This window comes from Grus americana, chromosome Z (assembly GCF_028858705.1).
Source record: "Grus americana isolate bGruAme1 chromosome Z, bGruAme1.mat, whole genome shotgun sequence".
Taxonomy (NCBI): domain Eukaryota; kingdom Metazoa; phylum Chordata; class Aves; order Gruiformes; family Gruidae; genus Grus; species Grus americana.
Window position 1 is genome coordinate 56,080,475 of NC_072891.1, and position 23,506 is coordinate 56,103,980.

The 23,506-nt window shown below is 41.5% G+C and overlaps 1 protein-coding gene across 12 annotated transcripts in view; it reads left to right on the plus strand.

Moving 5' to 3' along the window:
* The window catches only part of ZNF462 (zinc finger protein 462), a 95,636-nt gene that overhangs the window by 67,604 nt on the left and 4,526 nt on the right, over positions 1 to 23,506 (plus strand). For 11 of the 12 annotated variants that reach the window (XM_054809087.1, XM_054809083.1, XM_054809092.1 and 8 more), the window contains 4 exons: positions 8,851 to 9,115; positions 11,282 to 11,418; positions 16,996 to 17,219; positions 19,626 to 19,758. In XM_054809087.1, coding sequence (XP_054665062.1) covers positions 8,851 to 9,115; positions 11,282 to 11,418; positions 16,996 to 17,219; positions 19,626 to 19,758 — 759 coding nt within the window. Of the gene's footprint in view, positions 1 to 8,850; positions 9,116 to 11,281; positions 11,419 to 12,879; positions 13,089 to 16,995; positions 17,220 to 19,625; positions 19,759 to 23,506 lie in introns of those variants that run through there. The other variant, XR_008574603.1, reaches the window with a different exon arrangement.

Below are 23,506 nucleotides of genomic sequence, written 5' to 3' on the forward strand. Positions count from 1 at the left end.
GGATTGCCCTTAAAAATGAGAAGGAAATCATGGACCATAATAGCATAAGGATCGTTTGGTTACTGGTGCCAAAAAAATAAAAAAATTGCTCTGTAGATTATTGTCTGAGTGAAGAATCAATCGAACTAGGAAATCTTTGTAAATTCAGAAAAGAACCTGTTGCCAGTAAGTCCTTTTGGCAGATTGATTAAATATCTTGCTAAAGCTATTTCTGGATCTGTTTGTGCTCTTCTCTTCTTCAAGTGCTCTTCCACTTATGAGGTTTGAGTTTAGCTCAACAGAATAAGGAGTAGCTAGAAAACTTTTTATTTTATGCTTTTTATGGAAATAGGTAAGCACATGGAGATCACAATGTTTGACATGTAGCAGAAGTCTTGGTTTTGAGTGCCACCCTGTATTTAGGCACTATTTGTTTGAATAACAAATGATAAGAATACAGGATTGAAACATGACCAACAGTTCAAACTGTTCACTCAGTATAAGCCAGTGGCCACAGATTCTCAGCCTGCAATGTTCTTTAAACAAAAGGCAGTGGATAAACATAGGTGAAATAGTGAGTGCCAGAGGAATGGAAGCATGAAACACGCCCCATGCATAATGTAAGCAAAAATGGCAATTGGCAAAGCAACCAGTGGGGTTAGGAAACTGTGGTGTCTTGGTGCTGATGTTGCAAAGGTTGCAAGTGGTGGAACGGCTACTGAAAGAGCCTAGTTTATAATGAGAGGGTTGTGTGCAGCCTAAATATGACTAGTAAGTGGCCAAGTCACCTAAACAACTGCAGGAAAGTTAAATTAAGCTGAAGCCAGGAAATAAATTTTGTTGTGGGGAGGACAGATGAAAAGAAGGAATAACTAGAAATTAAATGCCTATGATGAAGTGTTTCCTGACCCCTAAAACTGATCACTCCAAATCACAGCATTAGCAGAACAGGGTCATAATTCAGGCAGTGTTCATGACTGTTTTGTGCCTGTCATGAAAGTTGATGCTAATAGGAATTCCTGGAAGTGTTGGATACTCAAAAAGAGGAGGGCATGGTAAGCTCTTGGATTGATCCTTCTCTTCTGCTGGAAATAATATGGTATAACTTACTTCATCAGTTACGTTACTCCTTCCTAAGTCTTATACAATTCCTACTGCTTTCCTTTGCATCATCTTATAAAGTATTATAGCCACTCTCTCCAAGATTCTTCAATAGGCAGTTGTATGAGACTGCCTCTGTGTAAAGGAATTCAGATGACAAAATTATTTATTATTTTCTTCTTCTTGGATGAAATTTATGTCCCTTTGAAAAGATTTTGATATTAACACAAGAAGCTGCATAGCATATATCTCATCTCAGTTCCATTCGGGGACAGGTGTGCACATAACTCAAAAGGGAATTCAAAGTTATGAAGAAACATGGATATAGTTTCTCACCTCTTTTGAATAAACAAGATCGCATAGTCCCAATATCTTTCTGGTTGCCCTCTTCTGAGGCTTAGATATATACGTAATATCTTTCTCAAAAAAGCTGGTCCAAAATGATCCAAAAAGTGGCCTTTACAGATAATGCTGAAATTCCTCCGACAAGGTTTTTGGGTTTTGATTTGTTGTTGGTTGGGTGGTTGGTTTATTTGTTTGTTTGTAAATCTTTTAAATGAGATTTTAGGCAGAAGAGTAGGTTCATATTCTGTTTTTCAACATGCAGTGAATAAAACTGTCTTGGACTGTATGGTTCCCTAAGCTTCTTCATGAATGTTTTGTTGCATCCCTCTGAATCTTAGTCTCTTCTATCTTCTCCTCCCTTCATCTTAATTTATTGCCAGAACGTTTCACCCTCCCACATACTCTTCCTTCCAGGTCAGTGCATCATGGCATAAAGTGAACAAATGTGTGTAGTCTTGACAATCTTTGTATGACGCCCTGCTTTGCCACCTTCCCACTTTTCAAGCTGTTGCTATTCATGACTATATGCTATCCTACCACTCCGTGAGCTGGTAATTTTGAGGCCCGTTGAATTTCAGAAGGGATTATGTTCTTAATCTCATCAATTCCACTCTTAGCCTTATCTTACGCCTTTTAAAATAATTATCATTAGTTCAATCCTCCATGCTTTTGGCCATATATTTTGTGTTTGTTGGTATTTTTTGGTATAGTATTACATCTTGATTTGGTTTCACAAATATATTTCTATCCAGAGGACACCACTTGTCTGCTGCTTAATTCCTTGGAATTTCTCTTCCACTCCTCATAGAAATCTTCTCTGTGTGAATGAATTCAGAGAAAATTAAATAGCATTCCAAATATTTTCCTTTTAGTCTCTTTAGGACTTTATCTCACAGATCCATAATGTCCTAGGGCTATACTGTTACTACATCCCCCCTTTTCTCCCAAAGTGTTTTTAAGCGCTTCTTGTTATTTATACATTCTCTTTGGTTTTTTCTTATCTCAGGAGCCAACCAACCCCTTCCTCAGTTTCATTTGTCATACAAGTGCTGATCTCTTTTTGACTTTGGTTGATGTTTCTGTGTGGATTTACCAGGAAAGTGTGGTGTCTTCATTTTTTTCTCCCACTGTCTCCTTCTGGTCCTTGAGCCATTCAATTATGAGTAGTTTGCAAATCCGATAAGCTTGCTTTCCAGTGTACTCAAACAGTTGCTTTTTCTGAACGATATTTCTCCCTCCATCCCTATCCCTCATTGTGCAGGCATGCAAATACTTGTATTAGATGTGTCTAGTTCTGTTCACCCTAAAAGATTGAAGCAATGGTTTAATTTCTTTCCTTTAATAGGTACTTTTTCCTCTGGTTTCTCAACTGCTGCTCAGTGTCTCTTACACATGTCCAGGTGTTTTTCTGGTCTCTTGTTGTTGGTTTAGATGTCTTGTTTTAGTGTGTTTTGCTGTTGTGTATGTGTTTATCGATAGCTCTGAAAATACCTACAAATAACTAAAACGTCATTTAATTTCTGAGTGAATTTATGTATTGGGTTAAGAAACTTTAGGGTTTTTTCCCCTTCTGAAAAGATCCCAAGTTTTTCTTCTTTTAGGTGTCTGAAACATGTTCTGTGCTGCAGAGGATCCATGAAAACTTGGATTTTCATTTTGCTGCTGTGCTGTGTTTTCATTGTATATTTTTCCACAGTATGTGATCACAGGATATGCAGGTGTGATCAAGCTGCATTTCCACGATTGCATTGCATTGTAGTGGAGACTGTGACTGCTCTTTTGGATGAGGTAGTAACTTTCAGGATTGTTGATGGACTCATTGTGCCAGTTTTTGTGTCTCTACTCTGAATAAAGTTTTCAGGGTGGCAACATCACTTACCAGGCATTTAAGTGGTTTAGGCACTCTGGAAATGCTGTCTCTACCCACCCCACGACCACGACTGTGAGTCGTACTTATGTATTATTATCAGCACGCAGTAGTAATTTAGGTACGTGTCGTGGTTTTATTGTGGCTGCGTGGTGCTTAGCTTCTAACTGCGGCAAAACCACGACAGCATGCCTGTGTAGATGGGGCACCATGTGGACAGTCATTTCTACTGCTTTCTTTTCAACTAGTCATTCCTGCAATTGGATATGAGAGTGCTGTTGTATACTGTGGGTAGATTCTGTGGTCTTTCAGATCCATAGGTGCTGGCAGGGATTACACTACTTGCTAACCTTGTTATTCTTCCTGTGCAGGTAGATGTGATATGTGAAATTTCAAAATTGAGATTTGCAGCATTGCTGCTGTTCTTCCATTTTTGACTACATCAGTTACTGTTAATTTTTGCCTCTTGGCATGAGTGTAGGTGTCCTTCCTTTTATGTCAGATCATCCCATGTTGTCATCTGGCTTTTGGAGTTGCACAGTGAAGTCCTTCCATACATTTTTAAAAGTAATTTTATCCAAAATGAATCTCAGTGTTTTAGGTGTGGGGTTTTTTTGTTTGTTTGATTGTTTTAAATCGGTCAGAGCTAAGTATTTTTTTCCTTGCATTGCATATATGAACATCCTTTATTTTCTTGTGCTGTCTCAAGGCTGTTCAAAGAAAAAAAAAATGCCATTTTTTTTCCTTAACATGTTGTGGTGGGTTGACCCTGGCTGGGGGCCAGGTGCCCACCAGAGCCACTCTATCACTCCCTTTGTTCACTAGACAGGGGAGAAAAAGTATAACAAAAAGCTTGTGGGTCGAGATAAGGACAGGGAGAGATCACTCACTAATTATCGTCACGAGCAAAACAGACTGAACTTAGAGAGGAAATTCATCTAATTTATTACTAAGCAAAACAGAGCAGAGGAATGAGAAATAAAATCAGATCTCAAAACACCTCCCCCCACCCCTCCCATCTTCCTGGGCTCAACTTCACTCCCGGCTTCAACCTCCCGCCCTGCTTCAGCAGCACAGGGGGATGGGGAATGGGGGTTATGGTCAGTTCATCACACGTTGTTTCTGCCGCTTCTTCATCCTCAGGGGGAGGACTCCTCTCATCGTTCCCCTGCTCCAGCATGGAGTCCCTCTCACGGGAGACAGTCCTTCACGAACTTCTACAACGTGAGTCTCTCCCACGGGCTGCAGTCCTTCACGAACTGCTCCAGTGTGGTCTCTTCCATGGGGTGCAGACCTTCAGGAGCAAACTGCTCCAGCCTGGGATCCCCCACGGGGTCACAAGTCCTGCCAGCAAACCTGCTCTGGCGTGGGCTCCTCTCTCCACAGGTCCTGCCAGGAGCTTGCTCCAGCATGGGCTTCCTATGGGCCACAGCCTCCTTCAGGTGCCTCCACCTGCTCCAGCATGGGGTCCTCCACAGGCTGCAGGTGGAATCTCTACACCCCCTCATCCTTCCTCCATGGGCTGGAGGGGGACAGCCTGCCTCACCATGGTCTTCACCACGGGCTGCAGGGGGATCTCTGCTCCGGTGCCTGGAGCACCTCCTCCCCCTCCGTCTGCACTGATCTTGGTGTCTGCAGAGTTTCTTACATCTTCTCTCTCCTCTCTCTGGCTGCAAAAAGCTCTCTCTAACTGTTATTTTTCCTTCTTAAATATGTTATCATGGAGGCGCTGATTGGCTTGGCCTTGGCCAGCGGCAGGTCCGTCTTGGAGCCGGCTGGCATTGGCTCTGTCAGACACAGGGGAAGCTTCTAGCAGCTTCTCACAGAAGCCACCCCTGTAGTCCCCCTGTCCCCCCCGGCTACCAAAACCTTGCCAAGCAAACCCAACACACATGTACTTCCTGGTGTTTCATTTTTCTTCATTTTCTTCCCCTTCAGGTTTTCTCTTTGCCTTTGTGTTTTACATAATACAAATTCTCTAACTCTTCCCTTTGCTTATTTTAATGTCATTCATCTGCTTTCTGATTTTGATGCAGGCCTCTAAGGCCATTTTACTTTTTTTCAGACATGGATGGCTAGACCCTTTTCCTGCTCCAGGCCAAGATTGTTAACACTTTCCTGGAGTGCTCCCAACCCTTTGTGCGTGGGGTGCAGGAAAAAGACTGAGATGGAACTTATATTGTGTACAGCCATGACTCAGTTCTGAGGGAAAAGCTCTGCTGCATTCCTCCTTCATTCTCCATTCTTACATCCAGGCATCCTGTTGTTGCACCAGCGCTGCCAAAAGGTGTCCAGCAGTTTGGTGCACAGCAGCTCAAGGCTTGTGTAAAAGCTAAGGCTCTTACACTACTTGGTCAACATCTTAAGTCAGCCCAGCACTGAAGTACATGCAGAGCTGTTCAGAACACCAGTGCGCTCTTCCAGCAGAAATAGAGGAGGTGCCCAGGTAGAAGTGCTCTCCCAGTTTAAGGCAGTGCTGTTGCTCCTTGGCTGTGGATTTGCCTCCCTAGTTCTTCTCTCAGGTACTGCTTTTGAAAAATGAATTAAAAAATCCAAAACCTCAGCCCCATCATCTGTTTCTTATTTGCTGGCAGTTCATTCTGTGCTGTGTGCTAAAATGCATGTTTGGAAGCAAACTCAAGTCAGTTGCTATCTTTCTACTGCCTTCACCGGTTTTGGAGTGGGCATGAAAAACTGTGGTTCACTCAAGTCGGTGGAAAACCTCCCATGCCTTTAGTTGGCTTTGGACTCTGTCCGAAGTGTTCCTGGTGGAGCTGGTTTGCACCTGCATGCTAGGATAGCTCTCTGGCAAGCTGATTCTCAGAAACCAACAGAAGCCCTATACACATGTGTTAATCCGGGGTGTTTTTCTTCAGGAAGTGCTAAATCTTGCACTCCAGAAGGCTTGCAAAATACTGAAAACATTTGGCAAGGAAAAAGGGGAAGGATACATAGACAGAACTAGGGACATGCATGCTACCATTGTTTAAGTGTAAGACTCTCCATATAAGCTCTTCAAATGGCTTTTTTTCTGTGAATATCATGACTATATTAATCGTAACGGGGCAATATACGAAAAATTGTAAAGTGGCCAGCATGAATCCTGGTTGAAAGAAAGTAACAATATTAAAGGTAGAATTAGCTTTTGGTTATTGCTGATGACAAGGAAAGCTACTTTGTGTACTCTTTTTTCTGTTGGAATGGGCATGTAGCTATGTACTTTTGTAGTTTTCACATACTAAATTCCACAGTAGTGCGTAAATATCCAATTGAAAGTTTGAAACCTGGAGTAATAGACACCAGATGTAAAAACTTCTGAAGTGTAGTCATCTTCCAAACAACAACAAAACTTCCTTGTTCTGAAAATAATCATTTTTAAACCTGTAACTTTTTAGTGGATATCACTGAGACTTTGGCTAGGAATCTTGATGATGTCATGGAAATTTTTGATCCTCCTAAGGAAGGGAACAGTAAGCTACGAACTAGACTTTAATCAGTACCCTACAAGTAATCTGACTAGTACACTAACAAAAAGAACTGTTTCCAGTACTATGAACTTTTTTTAGGCTGTCATACCCTTGTCAGGAAATCTGTCTAACTGTGTTTTGTGCTTTTAGAAGTATTGAATCCAGTGGCCCAGGCACCAGGCCACAGATATGCAAGTCAGCATGTCTTCTCTGAACCATGCATCTTTTTTTGGATCTTAAGGTCCTGTTCCAAAAGAGGGCAAGCACACAGTTGCTGCCTTTCAGGGAGAAGATACTTCTGCAGAGGTATGCAGCTCCTCAGGCCTGTCCTGTGCCAAAGTAAAGGAAGTGGGGAGACTGGTTCAAACACAAGGAAAAGAAAGCCTTGACATTTCAGCGGGTGGAGCTCACTGTGAAGCCCTCACGGTGAGCAAACCTGGTGTAGAAGTGGTGGAAACAGAGGTGGTAAATGCTGCATTGTAATCCTGCCTCAGTTCATGAAGCTTGCACAGGAAAATGAAAAAGTATTATTTCATTCATTTTACCAGAATCTTTCATGTCACTGCTTTTGTCTTTGCTGTAAGCCTGGTGATAAAGCCAGGGGAGCCTGGAGACATTTATCTCCTGCTCGTGTTTTGTTTGTGTGTTTGGTGGTTTGGGGTTTTTTTGTTCTTACTTTGTTTTTAATTTCTTGGGCCTGTATAACCCCTTTCTGTGGTAGTGAGAAGAGAGCAAGCATTTTACTCTTTTGAAGACAGGTGGAGAAGTCCACACACTGAGTGCTGTTTGCCTTTTGATTCTCCATACTAATTGGTTAGAATGGATGGTGTAAAGTTTCCACAAGCATGTCTGTTAGAGAATTCCTACATATCCAGCCTTGAGGAAATAAGCTTTGGAAAATGAAGTACCCATCAAAGCAGGAGGTGGCTGCTACAGTTTGTGTCCCGACTTCCCACCCTCCCCCACTCCCACCTTGCTTGTTTTCCCCCTTCTTCCAGAAAGCTCAAGAAAAGAGCCTTTTGTCTTCTTCCCTGAAAAGTTACAGTGAAATTCATCTGTGCTTTATTCATCTGCTCTTCTGCTTTCATTTGTGCCATTCGTGGACAGCTGTGGGTTGTATGGGACAAAGCAGTTGAATTCCTAATCTCCACAGTCAAGCAGTGTATTGGGAAAGGTTCAGCACTGCCCTCCCACCCTCCTTTTTTTTGGGGTCCACTGGTATTATACCTTTCAGTTTCAGTACTGTGACATCTCTGGACTGTGTTTCTCCACAGGCCATTAAAATGGTGTGACAGAGTTCTGCTGGGTTGTAGAAGGGATGCATCTATACAGATACATCTATATAAAGAGATCTCTTTCTCAGTATAGCAAAACTTAGCAGCTTCTAAGGAAGTGTGATTTAGAGGTTTGGTCTACTGGAATTTATGATTAAATATCTTTTCTTCTGATGGTGACTTCATTTCAAACATTATCAGCTAGGTGAAGTTGAATTTACTTTTTGTGAAGACTGCTTCAAATGTAACAAAATTGTATCATTTTGATAAAGTTAACTTTTGTTGTGGGTTTCTTAAATAATTCCATGAATAAGTAGGGAAGAGTATCCATTGATTTTTTTTTTTTTCTCCATCTCACCCTTTTAGATAGGCTATTTACATGTATACTGTGCCAGATCTTCATCTGGTGTAAACTGGCATAGGACATTTGAGAGGATCTGGTCTGATTTATTCACCAAACACATAAACACTTGGCAATATGATTAACGCGCTTTCCCTTCACAAATTAAAAGTGTGTTAAAACCAGACTTCTTTTTAGACTACTTTTAATTTAAACCAGTCACCTGTTCCTTCCCCAAATCAGATCTAAAAAGTATAATTTATAGTGATGACCTTTTAAATTGTAGAATACACATTAGATTAGATTAAGATATACTACACCTCTTTTTCTTAATCCCTTCAGAAAGCTGTCGTCGGATTTCATAACCAACATCTTGGTCACCCCCCACTAAAAGCCGATAGGTGCTGGAGCAGGCCTCAAATCTTTTTAGATTTGTTGATCCACCTGAAATAACAACTACCCTCTATTTCTCTACAGACTCTTCCTACTCCGAGCCTCCTGATGTTCAGCAGCAGTTGAACCACTACCAGTCTGCAGCTTTGGCCAGGAACAACAACAACATCAGCCCAATCTCACTTTCCGGGAGTGCTGCAGGAGTGGAAAAAACGGAAGCCATCCTTAACTGTGAATTTTGTGAATTCTCCTCGGGTTACATACAGAGCATTCGGCGTCATTACCGTGACAAGCATGGAGGGAAAAAACTCTTCAAGTGCAAAGATTGTTCCTTTTATACAGGCTTTAAGTAAGTACTGTGCAAAACAGATAAACTGAACTCATAAGGGGTTTTTTAGCACTTGAAAAGACTTCTGAGATCTTTGAGAACTGGCTGTAGCTAACAGAAACATGGCCACTGCTGACCAGGGAGAGAAACACAGGAAATGCCATGCCAGATCACAGCAGCATCCATGTAATCCATTTGCCTCTCTCCTGCAACAGCCGGTACCATCTGCTGCAGATGAAAGCACAATAAGTCCTTGCAGTAGGTTTTACTTGCCAGAGGAAATGGTACAGGTAGTGCTTTTTCTTCAGCCTAGGTATTTAGAGGGCTATCCTTGTCCTGAAGTGTGAAATTTTTCTCTACAAAAATCAGATCATTTCCTGGTGCAACCAACATGAAGCTTGAGACAATTGAGTGTCCTCGGGAGACAGGAGAATTTATATCACCTTTTTGAAAAAAAAACCTCTCTCATGAAACTTTATTTCTCCTGCAATCTGTCTAGCTAAAATGCAAAGCATTGTCTAGCATATCTGATAGCATATAGAGACATTTCAGAAAACCCAGTTTGATGTGCAAAATTTCAAAACTTGGTACTGTGTGTGTTTCTCTGTGTGTGTGTTTTTAGCTGCTGTTCCTAAGGAAGAAAAAAAAAAAGACCTAATCACTGTATGCTGGACCCTTGACCATAATGCCCTCAGCTAATGTTTGATGTCTCAAACTTGTTAAGTTCTTAGGAGACTGGTAACAGTAAGCGGTATGACTGGATAAAGGGGGGTGTTCTCTTGAAGAAAATTTTGAGCACAGACCTGAGAGAATCCACACAAGAGCAACGTCTAGTTATATGTCTGTAGTCTCTGTTGCTTCAGCCACTTCCTGGTATAATTTGTTGCTTGTGCTTTATATCTTGGTTGATATTGGTCTTAAAGATTACCAGCAGTTGCCAGGTCTGTTCAATCTATTTGTATCTTGCAAGTGCCATTTTCCTCTACCTGGATGAAATGAAATCATCTTAAATCAAGCAGCATTTAAACATGTTCATAATTGCATGAGGAAGTAGTGTTCTTTCATGTGGTATCTCAAACATTCAGGAATTAAGTTTTACTTCTTTTAGAAGCACAGCATGTTTTTTGTCTTTAAAAAAAAGCGGAGATGCAGTAAAAAAACCCCATACAAATCCCCTCTTCAACTCACCACAGAAACTTAAATGCATGAAAGCACTCACTGAAGTTGATAGAAACACACCTGTAGCATTCAGTGATTGCTGGATCGGGCCCAAAGCCAGTTGTGTTATTAAGTTGCTTTGTGTTCACGCTAACAGTCTTGACAAACTTAGAAGAGACTTCTAACTCTAGTTCAATGTGGCAAGCTCCTTGGCTTTTGCAAGCTTTACCACTGCTTTAGGAAAAAATGACCAAGTGCCCCAAGTTTAGACACCTCTTGTTTCAGTAGCTGAGCTTGTGGTTAGATAGGTGTACAGTTAATTTCCTCTGTATGCATGTCTCTTGCAACTTTTAAGTATGCAGTCAGTGTCAATTTTTTGTTCAAAACTACTGTGTAATATTCATTCATTCCTCCACATTAATAAGTAGAGTATTCTTAGCCTTGGGTTTTCAGATCCTTATAGCTGATGCTTTAAAACTTAACTGCTCGGTCCCAAACTCACTGTGAACGCAAGTCTGTTTTGAGTCCCAAATCTAAACATTTTAGCTGGTTTTGGGCTTGTCTCGGAAAGACAGAGGTGGTTAAGGCTGTTACCTGCCTCAGGAAGTAAGTCTGTCCTCACCTCTGCAAGTCCACAACAGTTGATAGATTTTGTTCAACTTGCTAAAAATTTAATCTTTGCCAGAGAAAGAACACTGAATATTTCAGCCTGAAGACAAATAATGAGCATGAAAGATGGGAATTCTTTTGCTACCATAACTATAGCAATGTGACTATAGAGCAACCCATGCAAAAGAATATTTTGTTAGAATGAGAGTTTGTTACTTGAGGATGCAAGCCTGCAAATACCGCTGCTCATGTGTTACTCATGTGAGTAGCCCTGCTGAAATGCCACGTGGCACTGTGAAGACAAGGCTGAGTGGTATCTGTACCATTTTCCATGACACGTCTGTATAGCGCTGTGACACTTCATTGTTCCCTGCACACCTCTTCTAACTGCTTCCATCTCCCCCCCTCCCCGTTTCACAGATCTGCTTTTACTATGCACGTGGAAGCTGGACATTCAGCAGTTCCTGAGGAAGGACCCAAAGATCTTCGCTGTCCTCTTTGCCTATATCACACCAAATATAAACGCAACATGATTGACCATATAGTTCTGCATAGAGGTAACAATATCCCTGTATATGTCTCTATCTGGTGAGAGGAATGCTGAACAATGCCCTTGTCTTTCAGAGTGGTTTCCTTAAATTTTTCCATCTCTGTACATCATTAAATTTTCCCCTCTTTGTACGTTGAGGACAAGTATGTTGAATAAGTCATTAGCCCTTGAGTATCTTTTGTTTCATTTCTAAATGATGCATGTTATTTATTTCCTGTAAAATTAAAAGTTAGCCAGTGCTGAAACAGGGTAAATTGAAAATTGTTTTTAAGCTTTTCCTCTAGAGAGGGTAACAGTCATCAAACACCTGTTTAGCAAGGGTTGCCCTAATTTACTGCTCTGATCTATGCTAGAGTTGTTTCCTGCTTATGTCCTTGTTATCATATAGTCCTTGCTATCATAAACTCTGTGACAGGGTGTATCAATTAACCATAGAGGCCCCAAAATATCCTTTGTTTACTTGTTTGAATTTTTTCTCTCCAGCGTTCTTAGGATCAAAACAAGAATGATCATATTGTTTCTTTAAGACTCCTTTTCTATATCCACCTCTCCCTTTTTTTTTAAGCAAGCTAAAAGTGGGATTAGGGATTTCTATATTCTATTAACTACGGGCTTGCTAGCTCAGAAGAGACAGCTGTTTGGGCTCCCTGGGCTGGGATTCCTGCCCATAGCTATCACACTTGATGCTTGTAGATGGTCTGTTGGCTGCCGAAATCCAAACCCATGTGTTGGGATGGCACTCTGCCTGCTTGCAGGTTGGGCAGAGTTTCACAGTAGGGTATTGGTGGTGAGCAAACACAAGTTTTGCGTGCCATCTTTTTCCTGGAGGAGATCCTGGTGTGACAAGCACTATCGTAATTCGTTGTAACATACCACTTTTCAGTGTTGGTAGTTTAAAGTCCTTCTTGTACCAAAGCAGTGAGGTTGGCAGAGTTCTTATAAATTTCTGTCTGCTAGTAGGGCTATTCTGAGGGAACATCTGGGAAAAATGACCTGTCAGTGATTCAGAAAGCATGTTACAAAGCTGCTTTATTTGGTTGTAAGAGTTTGGCAGATGCTTTAGCTTTTACTTCCTGTCTTTGAAGGTGTTGTTGTGGCGGATTTTGCTCAGCTTCAGGGCATACTCCAGAATTAGCTGACTTGAGAGGAAGCTTTTAGTTAACCCCTGTGCAGGGGACCGTGAGGTTCCAAGTGCTACCAAGGTGTGCTCTGGTTTGTGGCTGTGCCAGGGCTCCAGTGGATGCAGCCAGACCTTTAAAATACAGATAGAGAGGCTGAGGGAGAACTTGATGGGTTTAGGGTATTTTCCATCACACATAGACTTGACACTGGGAATGTCCTGTTGCAGAAGTGGAAGAGCACATCATGTGCTCAAGCAGCTGTACTGCCTGTACAGAGCTGTTACTGACAAATTGAAAGGAGGTGGTTACCTCCTGGGTAAGTGACACTGTGATCTGTTCTTTTGTAGGGCTGTTGCTTCAGTTGCACAAACCAACCTTGAGCCTTTGTGCTGCTGAAACAAAGCTGATGGCAAAGGACGTAATGATACACCCGCTGGAGCACTGAGAGGTAAAAGAGAGTAAAAGAAGTTTTAATCCAAATGGGATTTTAGCTGATAAAAAATTTCAGATGCCACTGAAGGAAGGACAAGGGTTTTCTATGGCATCAAGCATCCAGGTAATAAAAGAAGTTGTTTCTGGTGCATATGTCCGGCTAAAAAAAATCCTCTACTGTTGTGTTTAATTGTGTGAAGCAGACAATTTTGAAAAGATTTAACATGCACTGAAAGAGAGACTGAGCGATGGTGAATGTAGTCTGAGAGCGCCTTCCTTTTTTATAGGCATTACATTGGTAAAACAAGGGCATAGCCCTGAGCTGTGGTCCAAGAAAATTAGTTTTGAGGTAGATGGAGTGGTGCAGTGTGTAAAATCAAGACTGAAGGAGTCAATCCATTTCATAGTTAATGTTCCTCCTGTGTAAAAAGACATGTTTACAAATGTGTGACTCTTACATTACTTCCAAATTTCTGCATCCCTAATCCTTGGTGAAACAGCATGTGCTTGAAATGGAGAGTATATTTGTCTCTTAATGAGCGCCTACAGAACCTGTGTTTTACAGAGCTAAAGCATTATCAGCTAGAACTCTGAATGCCTAGTGAGAAAAAAGGTAAGGAATTTGCTTCCCATCAAGAATGAGGGCAAATAGGAAGCCTCCAAGAACCTTCTTTCGTGTATCACCTGTTTCTCATCAGTGTAAAAGCAGTTCATTATCCCTTATGTGGGCACAGATGGAGCAGAGACTCATTACAGGTAGCCTGTACAGGGGACTGACACAGCTAGAGGCTGCTGTGCACGTAGGGGAAGAGAAGTTTGGCTCTCGAGTTTTTCCTGGCCTTTGTGACAGCCAAGCCTTGGGAGAGGAGACACAGCGGAGATAGTGAACTCTTGCTCTGTGGACAGCAGAGGTCTTGGCCTTTAATTTAGTCTGGACAACACAATTAGTTTTCATTATCCCTTCCAGGAGCATTCCAATCACATATTTTGAACCACATTGGTGTTTTTCTAGGGCTAAGTGCAACTTACCAAGATCACTATTGGGTCTACTTTAAAATCCTAGGGGCATTATTTTTTCTTCTTTTAGTGATCATTTTATTCCTATTACTCCTCCTGGTAGTGAGAACAAAATAGTGATTTTGTTCTTCCATTTAATAGAAATCACACCCATTTCTTTTGAATAGTAACTTTAAGATAAAAAAGTCAAATTTTCAAATTCATCTACCTCCCCAAAAGTTTCATTGCTACGTATCCTGATCCATGTTACATGCAGCTTCATTGATCCATGCAGAACCCTTGTGCTGTGCTTGCTTTTGGCTACTGGAATGCAAATGCAACAAGTTCTGTGATTGTAGCTTGGATTTGCAGGCAAAAACGCGTATTTTCAAACAGTCAGTGTGACCAATTAATTGGTCTGTGCCTAGATAGTAGGACTGTTTTGTTTGTACTTGGTTTACCTTTAAGGGAAGGAAATAAAGCATTTATGTTGTGGTGTGTTGCTGAGTAAAGGTATTTTTCCTTACAGCTGAGGACTGACAGAGTCATGAGCTTTTTTATGCCTTGAGCAAAAAACTGTATGTCTGCTTTGAGTTACTGTACTGCAAATACCTAGTCCATTAATGGTCTTCCAATTTAATCTCTGTTCTCCATTACAGATATTTCAGTCTAATGGAAAGACTGGATTTTTTTAAACGAAGATGATGCTTTTTAGGTTTCTATTTTGTTGTTGTTTTTTAATTACACCTGCTAAATTGTTCCACAATTCAGGACATCTTGTTGTGAGGTGGGCATATACAGCAGTCTTTGTTTAGACACTGCTGAACTTTGAAGAACTCTACATATGGATAAAGAAGCTACCTTTTTCAATTTGTGTATGGGGCTTTATGGTTTGCTGTAACTTTGTGAGTTGTCCAGATATGATAAGTGTTCTAAATGAGTAATTAAATAAACAGAGTTTTGTAAGGGCAAGCTGGACCATCACCTTAGAAAATGTGAGGTTCTGGATCCAAATAACCCTGCAAGTTCCAAAATCATTGCTTGGAGGAACTTCACTGACATGAATACATCATGTAAAAGTTTTAAATCATCCCCTGAAAGTGAAATCCTTCAGGCTAGAGTTGATGGTTATGTTTATTTTGTTTTTCTCATGTTATTGTTCTGCCTTTATTTTGGGGAGTGTGTGTGTGATTGTGAGAAAATAGCTTTTGCTAATGTGAATTAGGGAATACTCCAGACTGGTAGATAAAAAAAATTTATACCTTCCTATGTTTTAGTTTTGTGGGGGTGTTTTGTTGGGGGTTTTTTGTTGTTTTTTGGTTTTGTTTTTTTTTAAAGCTGTGCCAGGTGCTAGAGAAATAGTGAATTTTCAAATATTTTAATTAGTATTTCTCTTTTTGAAAACTTCACTTGACTTTTTCACTTTTCAAACCAGCTGCATCATGTATTTCAGTGAGTTCAGAAGCACACAGCTGCAACAACCTTGTAAAAAGTTGTCTTATGACCCCAGAATCAGCCTTAAATTCTGTTGTCTCTTAGACTCTATTCACCCCTCCCCTTTTCCCACCCTGAATGGTCATAACTCAGTGTCTTTATAGCTACAGAAGCTGTCATTGGTGTAGAAGAGAATTACAAGTCCGCAGGGGTTTTTTTTAAGGCATAGTTTTGGGGAAAACTTCCACTTCTTGAAGTGGCCAAAGAGGGACTTATGAGACAGGTTAACTTTTGTGTTCAGGGAGAAGCTGAGCAGGATGGAGTATTTTGTTGGCTGTGGAAAAAGTCTTGTGAGCAGCCATGGTATGTGGATTGGCCAAAACTGAATGAACTGAATGAGTGTTACCACCTTGCTGACAGCCTACGGGAGTTTGTTATTTCTGTAGTTGTCTTTGGATGTGATATTATCTTCCTCATTAAGGAAAAGGGGCCATTGGCTCAGATCCATACGTGGATTGCCACACTCCCCTAGCCTTCATGTCTGCTGTCTGAGATTCAGGCCTGGGTTTTTTATTCGTTTGTTTTAACCTGTCATTAGGGATGAACCTGCATGAGGAAGATCAAACTCCTCCTTTAATCTGTGGTCCAGAAGGAGTAACCATAATAAATTTCAGTGTTCTAGTTCAAAAGGCCAGTTGAGTAATAAAAGCCCATAATGAGGATCTTCTGGTGACCCTCAGCTGAAGGGTCAAATTTGGGGCTTCCCTTGTGTGAACAGCTCGGGGAACCACAGTGTGAGCGTTATGCACATCGGATTCTGGCTCTGTCAAATGACTGAAATTAATTGCTGCTCTGTTAAACGTCAGTGCTTTGTTTGAGAAATGAAGAGTTTAAAAACTCAGCAAGAGCATTTTCAGTACATGCCTGTATCCATGATCTGAACTGTGAGAAGTGTGACGTGACATGACATGCGTGCAGATTTTTAGTCTGAGCTTTCTGAAAGCTGTGGGTGTGTTGGGAAGCTTCTGCCCCTGACTAAACTGCACAGCCTCTTCTAGGAAAAGGTGCTGCCTTGCTTGCCCTCTCAGTCCCCAGAGAGTTGCTTTAGATGTGATGGTGAGGATACCAGCTCCAATTTTTATAGAGCCAGCAGGGTGGTGCATTGGGAAGCACCCTGCAGCTTCCCTGTTTATTACATTTCTAGCAGCCATTCTTGGCTGCTGTCAAGTACTGAACTGAAATGGACTTTTGGTCTGGCTGATTAATGGCTGATTTTGTACTCACAGGCTCTGCTACTCTTGACTTAGAGGTGGAGTCTCATTTGCCCCAAAACCTCCATTCCCATCCACTTCACCCAGTAAGCAGTTACATTTACCTGCATTTGTAGCGTTGGAGCATTAACCCTGTCATTGCAGGAAGAATTTTTGTCTTGTGTTATTTCTATCAGTCCAGCTTAGCTCCCATTCCTTTATAGACAGACTGACTACCCATATAGCATATAGCATATCCTGTTCCTTATGTGGGTGGTAGTGCCCAAGCTGTTGACATGTGGCCTGATATTTTGTAAAATTTGTTAAATTAACGTTTTCCTGTCCCTACAGAAGAGCGAGTCGTTCCCATTGAAGTCTGCCGTTCCAAACTGTCAAAGTACTTGCAGGGAGTTGTTTTCCGCTGTGATAAGTGTACCTTTACCTGCTCCAGTGATGAGAGCTTGCAGCAGCACATAGAGAAGCACAATGAACTGAAACCTTACAAATGCCAGCTCTGCTACTATGAGACCAAACACACAGAGGAGCTGGACACTCACCTCCGAGATGAGCACAAGGTAACATCCAAATAATTCTAATTTGTAGCAATCTACTCATTGCAAATGGTGTATTAGTTTACTAGCGTGTCAACTCTGAGTAGCTAACTTGCCATTGTTTTGGGTTTATATTCTGTTCTCAAATCTGGAAGCTAATCCCTCCCATGTTGGGCTTCCCTTCCTCTGTTTTCTATTATTTCTTTTTTTTCTTTAGAAACTCAAAATTAAGGGTTTCTAAAGTTGTTCAAATTGACCAGAATTGGCAGACTTGTTGTATGCAGAGTATGATTATCTGGAAAAGGCACTTGTGTCTGCTAAGTTTATTTAAAGCGGGGGGTGGGGGGTAGGGCGGAGTAGGGGCATGTTGTGAAGCAATATTAAGGCCGTGTGATTCAGCCTCTCTAAAAGCAGGAGATTCCAAACATAAGATTGCTCTGGCAACTTCAGCAGCATGACATGCCATGCATATTTTAATAACAAAGAGAGCAATATATCTCCGTTTACATTTAACAAGGGAAAGATAAACAGCAAGTATAACCAGGTCCTAAGTTAAGACTGCTTTGGAGTTTTTGTGGAGTGCCTAAGTACAGACCTGATCCAGTCTTTGAGAAGTCATTAGAGGCGTTACACAGACTGTTAGCTTTGAATTGCTGTAACTGAACTGTGTAGCTGAGACACACAAGTTCTAGAACTGAGATGTGTTTTGAAGTATTTGCTAGAGTCATTTGTCATTTCCAGAGGAGGCAGCTATATGCCTCCACCTGTTGGAGCTGAGCTGCCCAGGTCCTCACTAAAAACTCACTCCTACTTCATTGACTGAATGACACTTTCCTGATAGCCAAACACATTTATATTGACAGTATTAGCAGCAGAAGTCCCAGGAAACCTTTTCATATTTAAAAAATATTTGGCTGTCTTATAAAAACAAACTCTGTAAACTTATGTTGGCCTGCTATGCTTATCTGCCTTCTTTATTACTTCTGGAGAGTCTTCTGCAATTCACACAGTAGGTGAGATGCTCCATGCCTCCTAGTCACTACAGCAAGGCACCTGGTGTATCTATGTGGCACTATTCCTCATTCTTTTGACACAGTGCATCAGACTGGGAACATAATTCCCTCACTTAGTTCTCCCTTCCAATCCAGACCTGCAGTGGTGGTGCCAGTAGTTTTAAGGGTACCTTTTCCCCATTTCTCTTTGGTAATTTATATCTCACTAATTTGTGTCAAAGTTCTGGGCTCAGATACCCAAGTGATGTATTGCACCTTAAAGAGTTCTGTGACAAGCTGAGTTGAATTAAGTGCCTTGCATGTGGTCTTGTTTATTTAAATCTCAGTGGGTAATATGTTAAGTCAGAGAACCTCATCACAGCTGTCTGTACAGAGTAGTGCTAGGACTCTGCACATCACTGCATTTAGGATAGTTTGTTACATGGAAATGCGCTACAGTCTAACTCACATGCTCCTTAGGTTCATTCACATCCCAGAGGGATAAAAAATAGTGGGTGTTGATATTTCATTCAGCATCTTGCAGGAGGTGGTGTACTGCACTCATTCCTCCATCTCCATCCTCTCTGCCTCTGTAGCTCAGTGCCCGTGCTGCTGGAGGGCTGTCTCTTTGCATGAAAGATGAATCCAAAATCCTTCCCAGCAGTGCTCAATGAGCTCAGAGGGCGCTTGTCATCCAACAAATGTTAGCCCTAGTGTCCTGGTCATGCTCCATGCTCTCCCACCTCTACTGTAAATCTGGACTGCTCCTCTGCTGTTTCTGTTGGATGCGGTAGAGTTCCTGACTTCCATGCCCTAAGCTGCTCCTTTCATACTGCTGCTGTGAGCTGTTAAGTAGCTGGTGCATGTCACCCTAGGGTTAGCTGAAGTTGACTGCTGGGTGAAGTGTTCCCGTTATAGTCTGTATATCAGTTTGCAAAGCACTTTGCAGCCCTTCATAATGAAAATTAATCTGTTATTAATGAATGAAAGTGTATGTGGCACACAGCATCCATGTACTTAGTAAAACACCCGTCCTTTCATGCATGAAGCTGAATGAACCAGTCACAAAGTATTTTCCTTCAGTGTGGATGTGCAGTAGCAGCATTTAATCACAGCTGTTGAATAGCCCCATAAGAAGAGCATACAACTTAGTGTTATGCATTTCTTGGTTTGTTTTTGGTTTGTTTTGTTTTAATATATCAAAACCAGGAAGAAATGAGGAGGGCTTACTGAATGCCATTAATTTCAGAAAACCAAAAATGAGAAAAGAAGAATCACTATCATTGAAAAGAAATGAGTGTTAATTTGATTAGGTGACTGTATGTCACCTAAAGCTGAGTAGGCTTTGGGGTGTAGTTGATTTTGTTTTGTATATGTGGTGATTTTTCTGATTAGTGGATGATTGTGGTGATTGCTGACAAAAATGTTTCTCTCATAGGTGAGTCGTAATTTTGAGCTGGTTGGACGGGTTAACTTGGACCAGTTGGAACAAATGAAGGGGAAAACAGAGAGCTCCAGCAGTGATGAAGAAGAAAAAGAAGAAGAGTTAAGCCCGAAGACTGAAGAGAGAGGTCAGTGCAGCTTTTTTTTTTTCCTTTTTTTTTTCCTTTTTTTCTTTTTTTTTTGCACTGCAACATACCCCACTAGTCCTACCAAGCAAGTCAGCTGTTGACTCTACAGCACATTCCTGTAGAGCCATGCAGGCATGCCAGCAGGAGCAGAATGGGGCTTTTGTGAAGACCGTGCTCTTGGGGGAAATCTCATGTTTCTAATCCTTATTACAAGTTTTCAGTCTGTTAAGAAAATACGTACTATGAGAATACACAGATAGCATCTGTGACTTATATGCCCATGCAGATAGCATCTGTAAGGGCTTGAAAAACTACGTAAGTGGAGTATTTTAGTGGTCTGTCAGATTTTCTGTTTTGGTAACCCGTTTTCAGCATTTCACTTGGCGTTGTTCAAGTGAGGGATGAAGGGGTCATGGCCAAATTTTTTTTTATGGACTGTTATTAAGTCCGTGCCCAGCATTCCTTCTCGGAGCGAGTGAGTCCTGTTGCATTTGCTGCAGTTGGCAGCTCTGGAGCCAGAGTAGGTCTGTGTCCCACTTGTACTGTCGTGTGTTTAAATATGTGCCTATATTTGTATCTAATCCCACTGACTTCAGCAAACCTAGGCCATGAGCTTGCTAATGCTTTTGGTTTGGTGAAAGTTAGATCAGCAGGGAAAAAGTAAGTTCTCTGTAAATTGAACTAAGGGTTTCTTGTCCTTCCCTTCCAACACCCTTCCTCCATGAAAACCATGTTATTGCAGTATCTGGTGTAAACTATGTGTTTTCTAGTCTGCTCTGGTGCACAGTTCACCAGTCCAATGTAGTTCACAACCCTTTGACATCTTTAGCCTTGTGATGTCTGACTGTCAGGTTCCTGGGGTCACCTGCTCTCCTGATGCTGATGACTGCAGTTACCCAAATTCTGTGTACTTTAACTAAAGGTACACCACCATGTTTACCTTTTTCCTCCTGAATTTTTAGTTTTCAAACTCACTATGAGTTGTTGACAAAGGAAAATGTGTCTTCCTACATCTTTTCAGACATTGAAAATTCCAATTTCTGGATTCACAGGTTGTTTACAGAACAGCAAGGGCTCAGATCATGTTTCTTACCTTTTAATAGCAAGACCCCAGCGTCTTGGCTTTCGTTTAGTGTGTCTGCAGCATAAATCCAGTCTGCACTTATCACTGCCACTTCATTTCAAGTGCAGTTAGTGATAGCTTTTACTTAAATGAGAAAGGAAGTGAGTTGGATAGGAAACCATTTATGTTTTAAGGAAAAATATCCTTCACAAGATCTTAGGTAGAGCAGTAGAAAAATAAGAGGAAGACCTAAAGGGATGTTTGTTTCATACACATTTCAAAGTTCAACATTAGTAACTCCTGTGGAAATGTGCTTGGGTGTCTGTTTGGGGACAGCTTTCACCCTCAGAGCTTCATGGCTGGAACAATGTTTTGTGTAGTGATTTGACTAAAGGACCAGCTCACCTTAGCTGCAGTTGTAGCAGGCTGATTAATGTTTTGTACAGACCCACAGCTAGCAGGGGATGAAGAGTCATGCTGTCCTTGTGAGGATTACCTTAGCATTACATACAAGCACAGGTGCTGACATGACTTTGGAAGCCATGGTATCTAGTCCAAGGAGAAGAAGGTGCTGTCTGCCAAGCCTTGCAAATCCCTGTAAATGCACCATTGGGAGGGGAACTGCCCAAGGTAAAGTTCATTGTTTAAATTGACTTTAGGTTACACTGTAAAAACGTAAAAGTACCACCTTCTATACTGGAGGTTTAAATTTGCAGGGATAATAGGTAAGTGTTGTCCCCATGTTTCATGTGATAAATAGTTAAGCAAGGGATAGTGTCTTAGTAATTCTAATTTTTTGTACTTTTTTCACCTGTATTAGTGGGGGTTTTTTGATCTCTGACTGGCTAAAATGATTTCTGCATGGTTATTCAGATGACCAGTCTAAAAAAATCATGCATATTTCCAAGTTTGTTTTTCAGCTATTCTTTCCTGACTGGCCTATAGGGTCAATGTTTCATCATTGTTATTTTTTCTCCTTTTTAATCTGTTACCATTTGTAATATATTATACTAAAATAGGTAGAAAATGTAGAAAACCCTTATGCCTACTACAGCAAGGTTATTTAGAAAAGATCCAGTTGTATTGACTGTATTTTTCTAGGCAAGTTGTGGATTACACCTGTAAGGTGCAAGGTGCAAGGTACACTTTCAGAAAACGTCCCATTGAGACAGGAACTGAGGGTGTGGTTGGATGCTGAGTTGCATGCTGTCATCTCCCTATGGATTTTCAGAAGATAGTTCTAACATGGAAACAGTTTGCCCTGTTAGCAGAGGACCAGACCTATGGTTTTAAATATAGTCTGTTGCAGTGGCTAATGCTGTCACAGCTTTCAAACCACATCAAACTGTGTAATCCTGTATGCCACTCAGGTGCTTTTGACAAATCTAGCCTTTGTGGTGTTAGCAGGAAGTGGGATTTGCTGAGAGTGCCTCTGTGTGCTCAGAGTATCTGGAAGCAAATGCTGTCTGAACCCTCTGAAGTCTGTGACTTTGGCAGAACCAGGATTTTTTCCCGTGAGTCAAACAGCTGCCAAAAGTCACCACTTTGACTGCAGACTGATATGTGCAGTACTGAAGGTGCAAAGAGTGTGCTTTGCTTCTCCAAATGGGCTGTTGAACAGTGAACCAAAGAAGGGCTGTTGCCCATGTGAGCAGGCAGAGCTGGGCAGCAGAGCTCAGCAGAGCTGAACTGCTGTCTTGGATGGCAAAGGGAGTGTTTGGCTGCTGGTGAAGGGTAGTAGAAAATATATTGGCCTCAGAGGAAGAAGATGGGGGGGTGGGGGAAGGAGGAGAGTAAGGAAGAAGGTGTCTGGCGTACACCATGGAAAGAACAGCTGCCCCTGGTAGGCACTGCATCTCAGAGGGACTGTCTGTCTCTAGTGACCTTTATGTCTTGGTCTAAGTAGAAACTGGAATCAAGGTATTTTTCCACCATAGACAAAAATAAATGTCCATGAGTGCTTGTAAGTGTGATGCAGGAAAAACACAGAGAGGTCAGGTGTCTCTGCAGTCTGTTACCTTTCTTCTGCAAGCCCCAGAGAAGAGCAGCTTCTGATACTCTTCCAGGGAAGCAGTCCAAATCCACTGCCCTAGAAGCAAAATTGATCAGGAAGTAGGGTGAACAAGGTAATGTCTTCTGAAGAGGTGATGGATTTACTAGAGTAGTACTTGCTAATCTTAATGGGACTTGCAAGTATAAATCATAAGACTAGTTTGGGTTAGAAGAGACCTTTAAAGATCATCTAGTCCAACCCCTCTGCCATGGGCAGAGAGACATCTTTCACTAGATCAGGTTGCTAAAAGCACCATCCAGCCTGACCTTGAACACTTCTAATGATGGGGCATCCACACCTTCTCTGGGCAACCTGTTGAAGTGTCTCAACACCCTCATCTTAAAAAATTTCTCCCTTATGTCCAGTCTAAAATACCATCTTTCAGTTTAAAATCATTACCCTGTTGTCCTGTCACTACAGGCCCTCGTAAAAAGTCTCTCCCCATCTTTCTTATAAGACCCCTTTAAGTATTGAAAGGCTGCAATAAGGTCTCCTTGGAGCCTTCTCTTCTCCAGGTTGAACAACCTCAAGTCTTCCCTATTTAAGTAAAAGAGCCTCTGTGTCGCGTATCTCCTCTCTGCAGAGGCCCAGAATAAACTTCCTGTTGTGTACTATATGGTAGGTATGTTCTT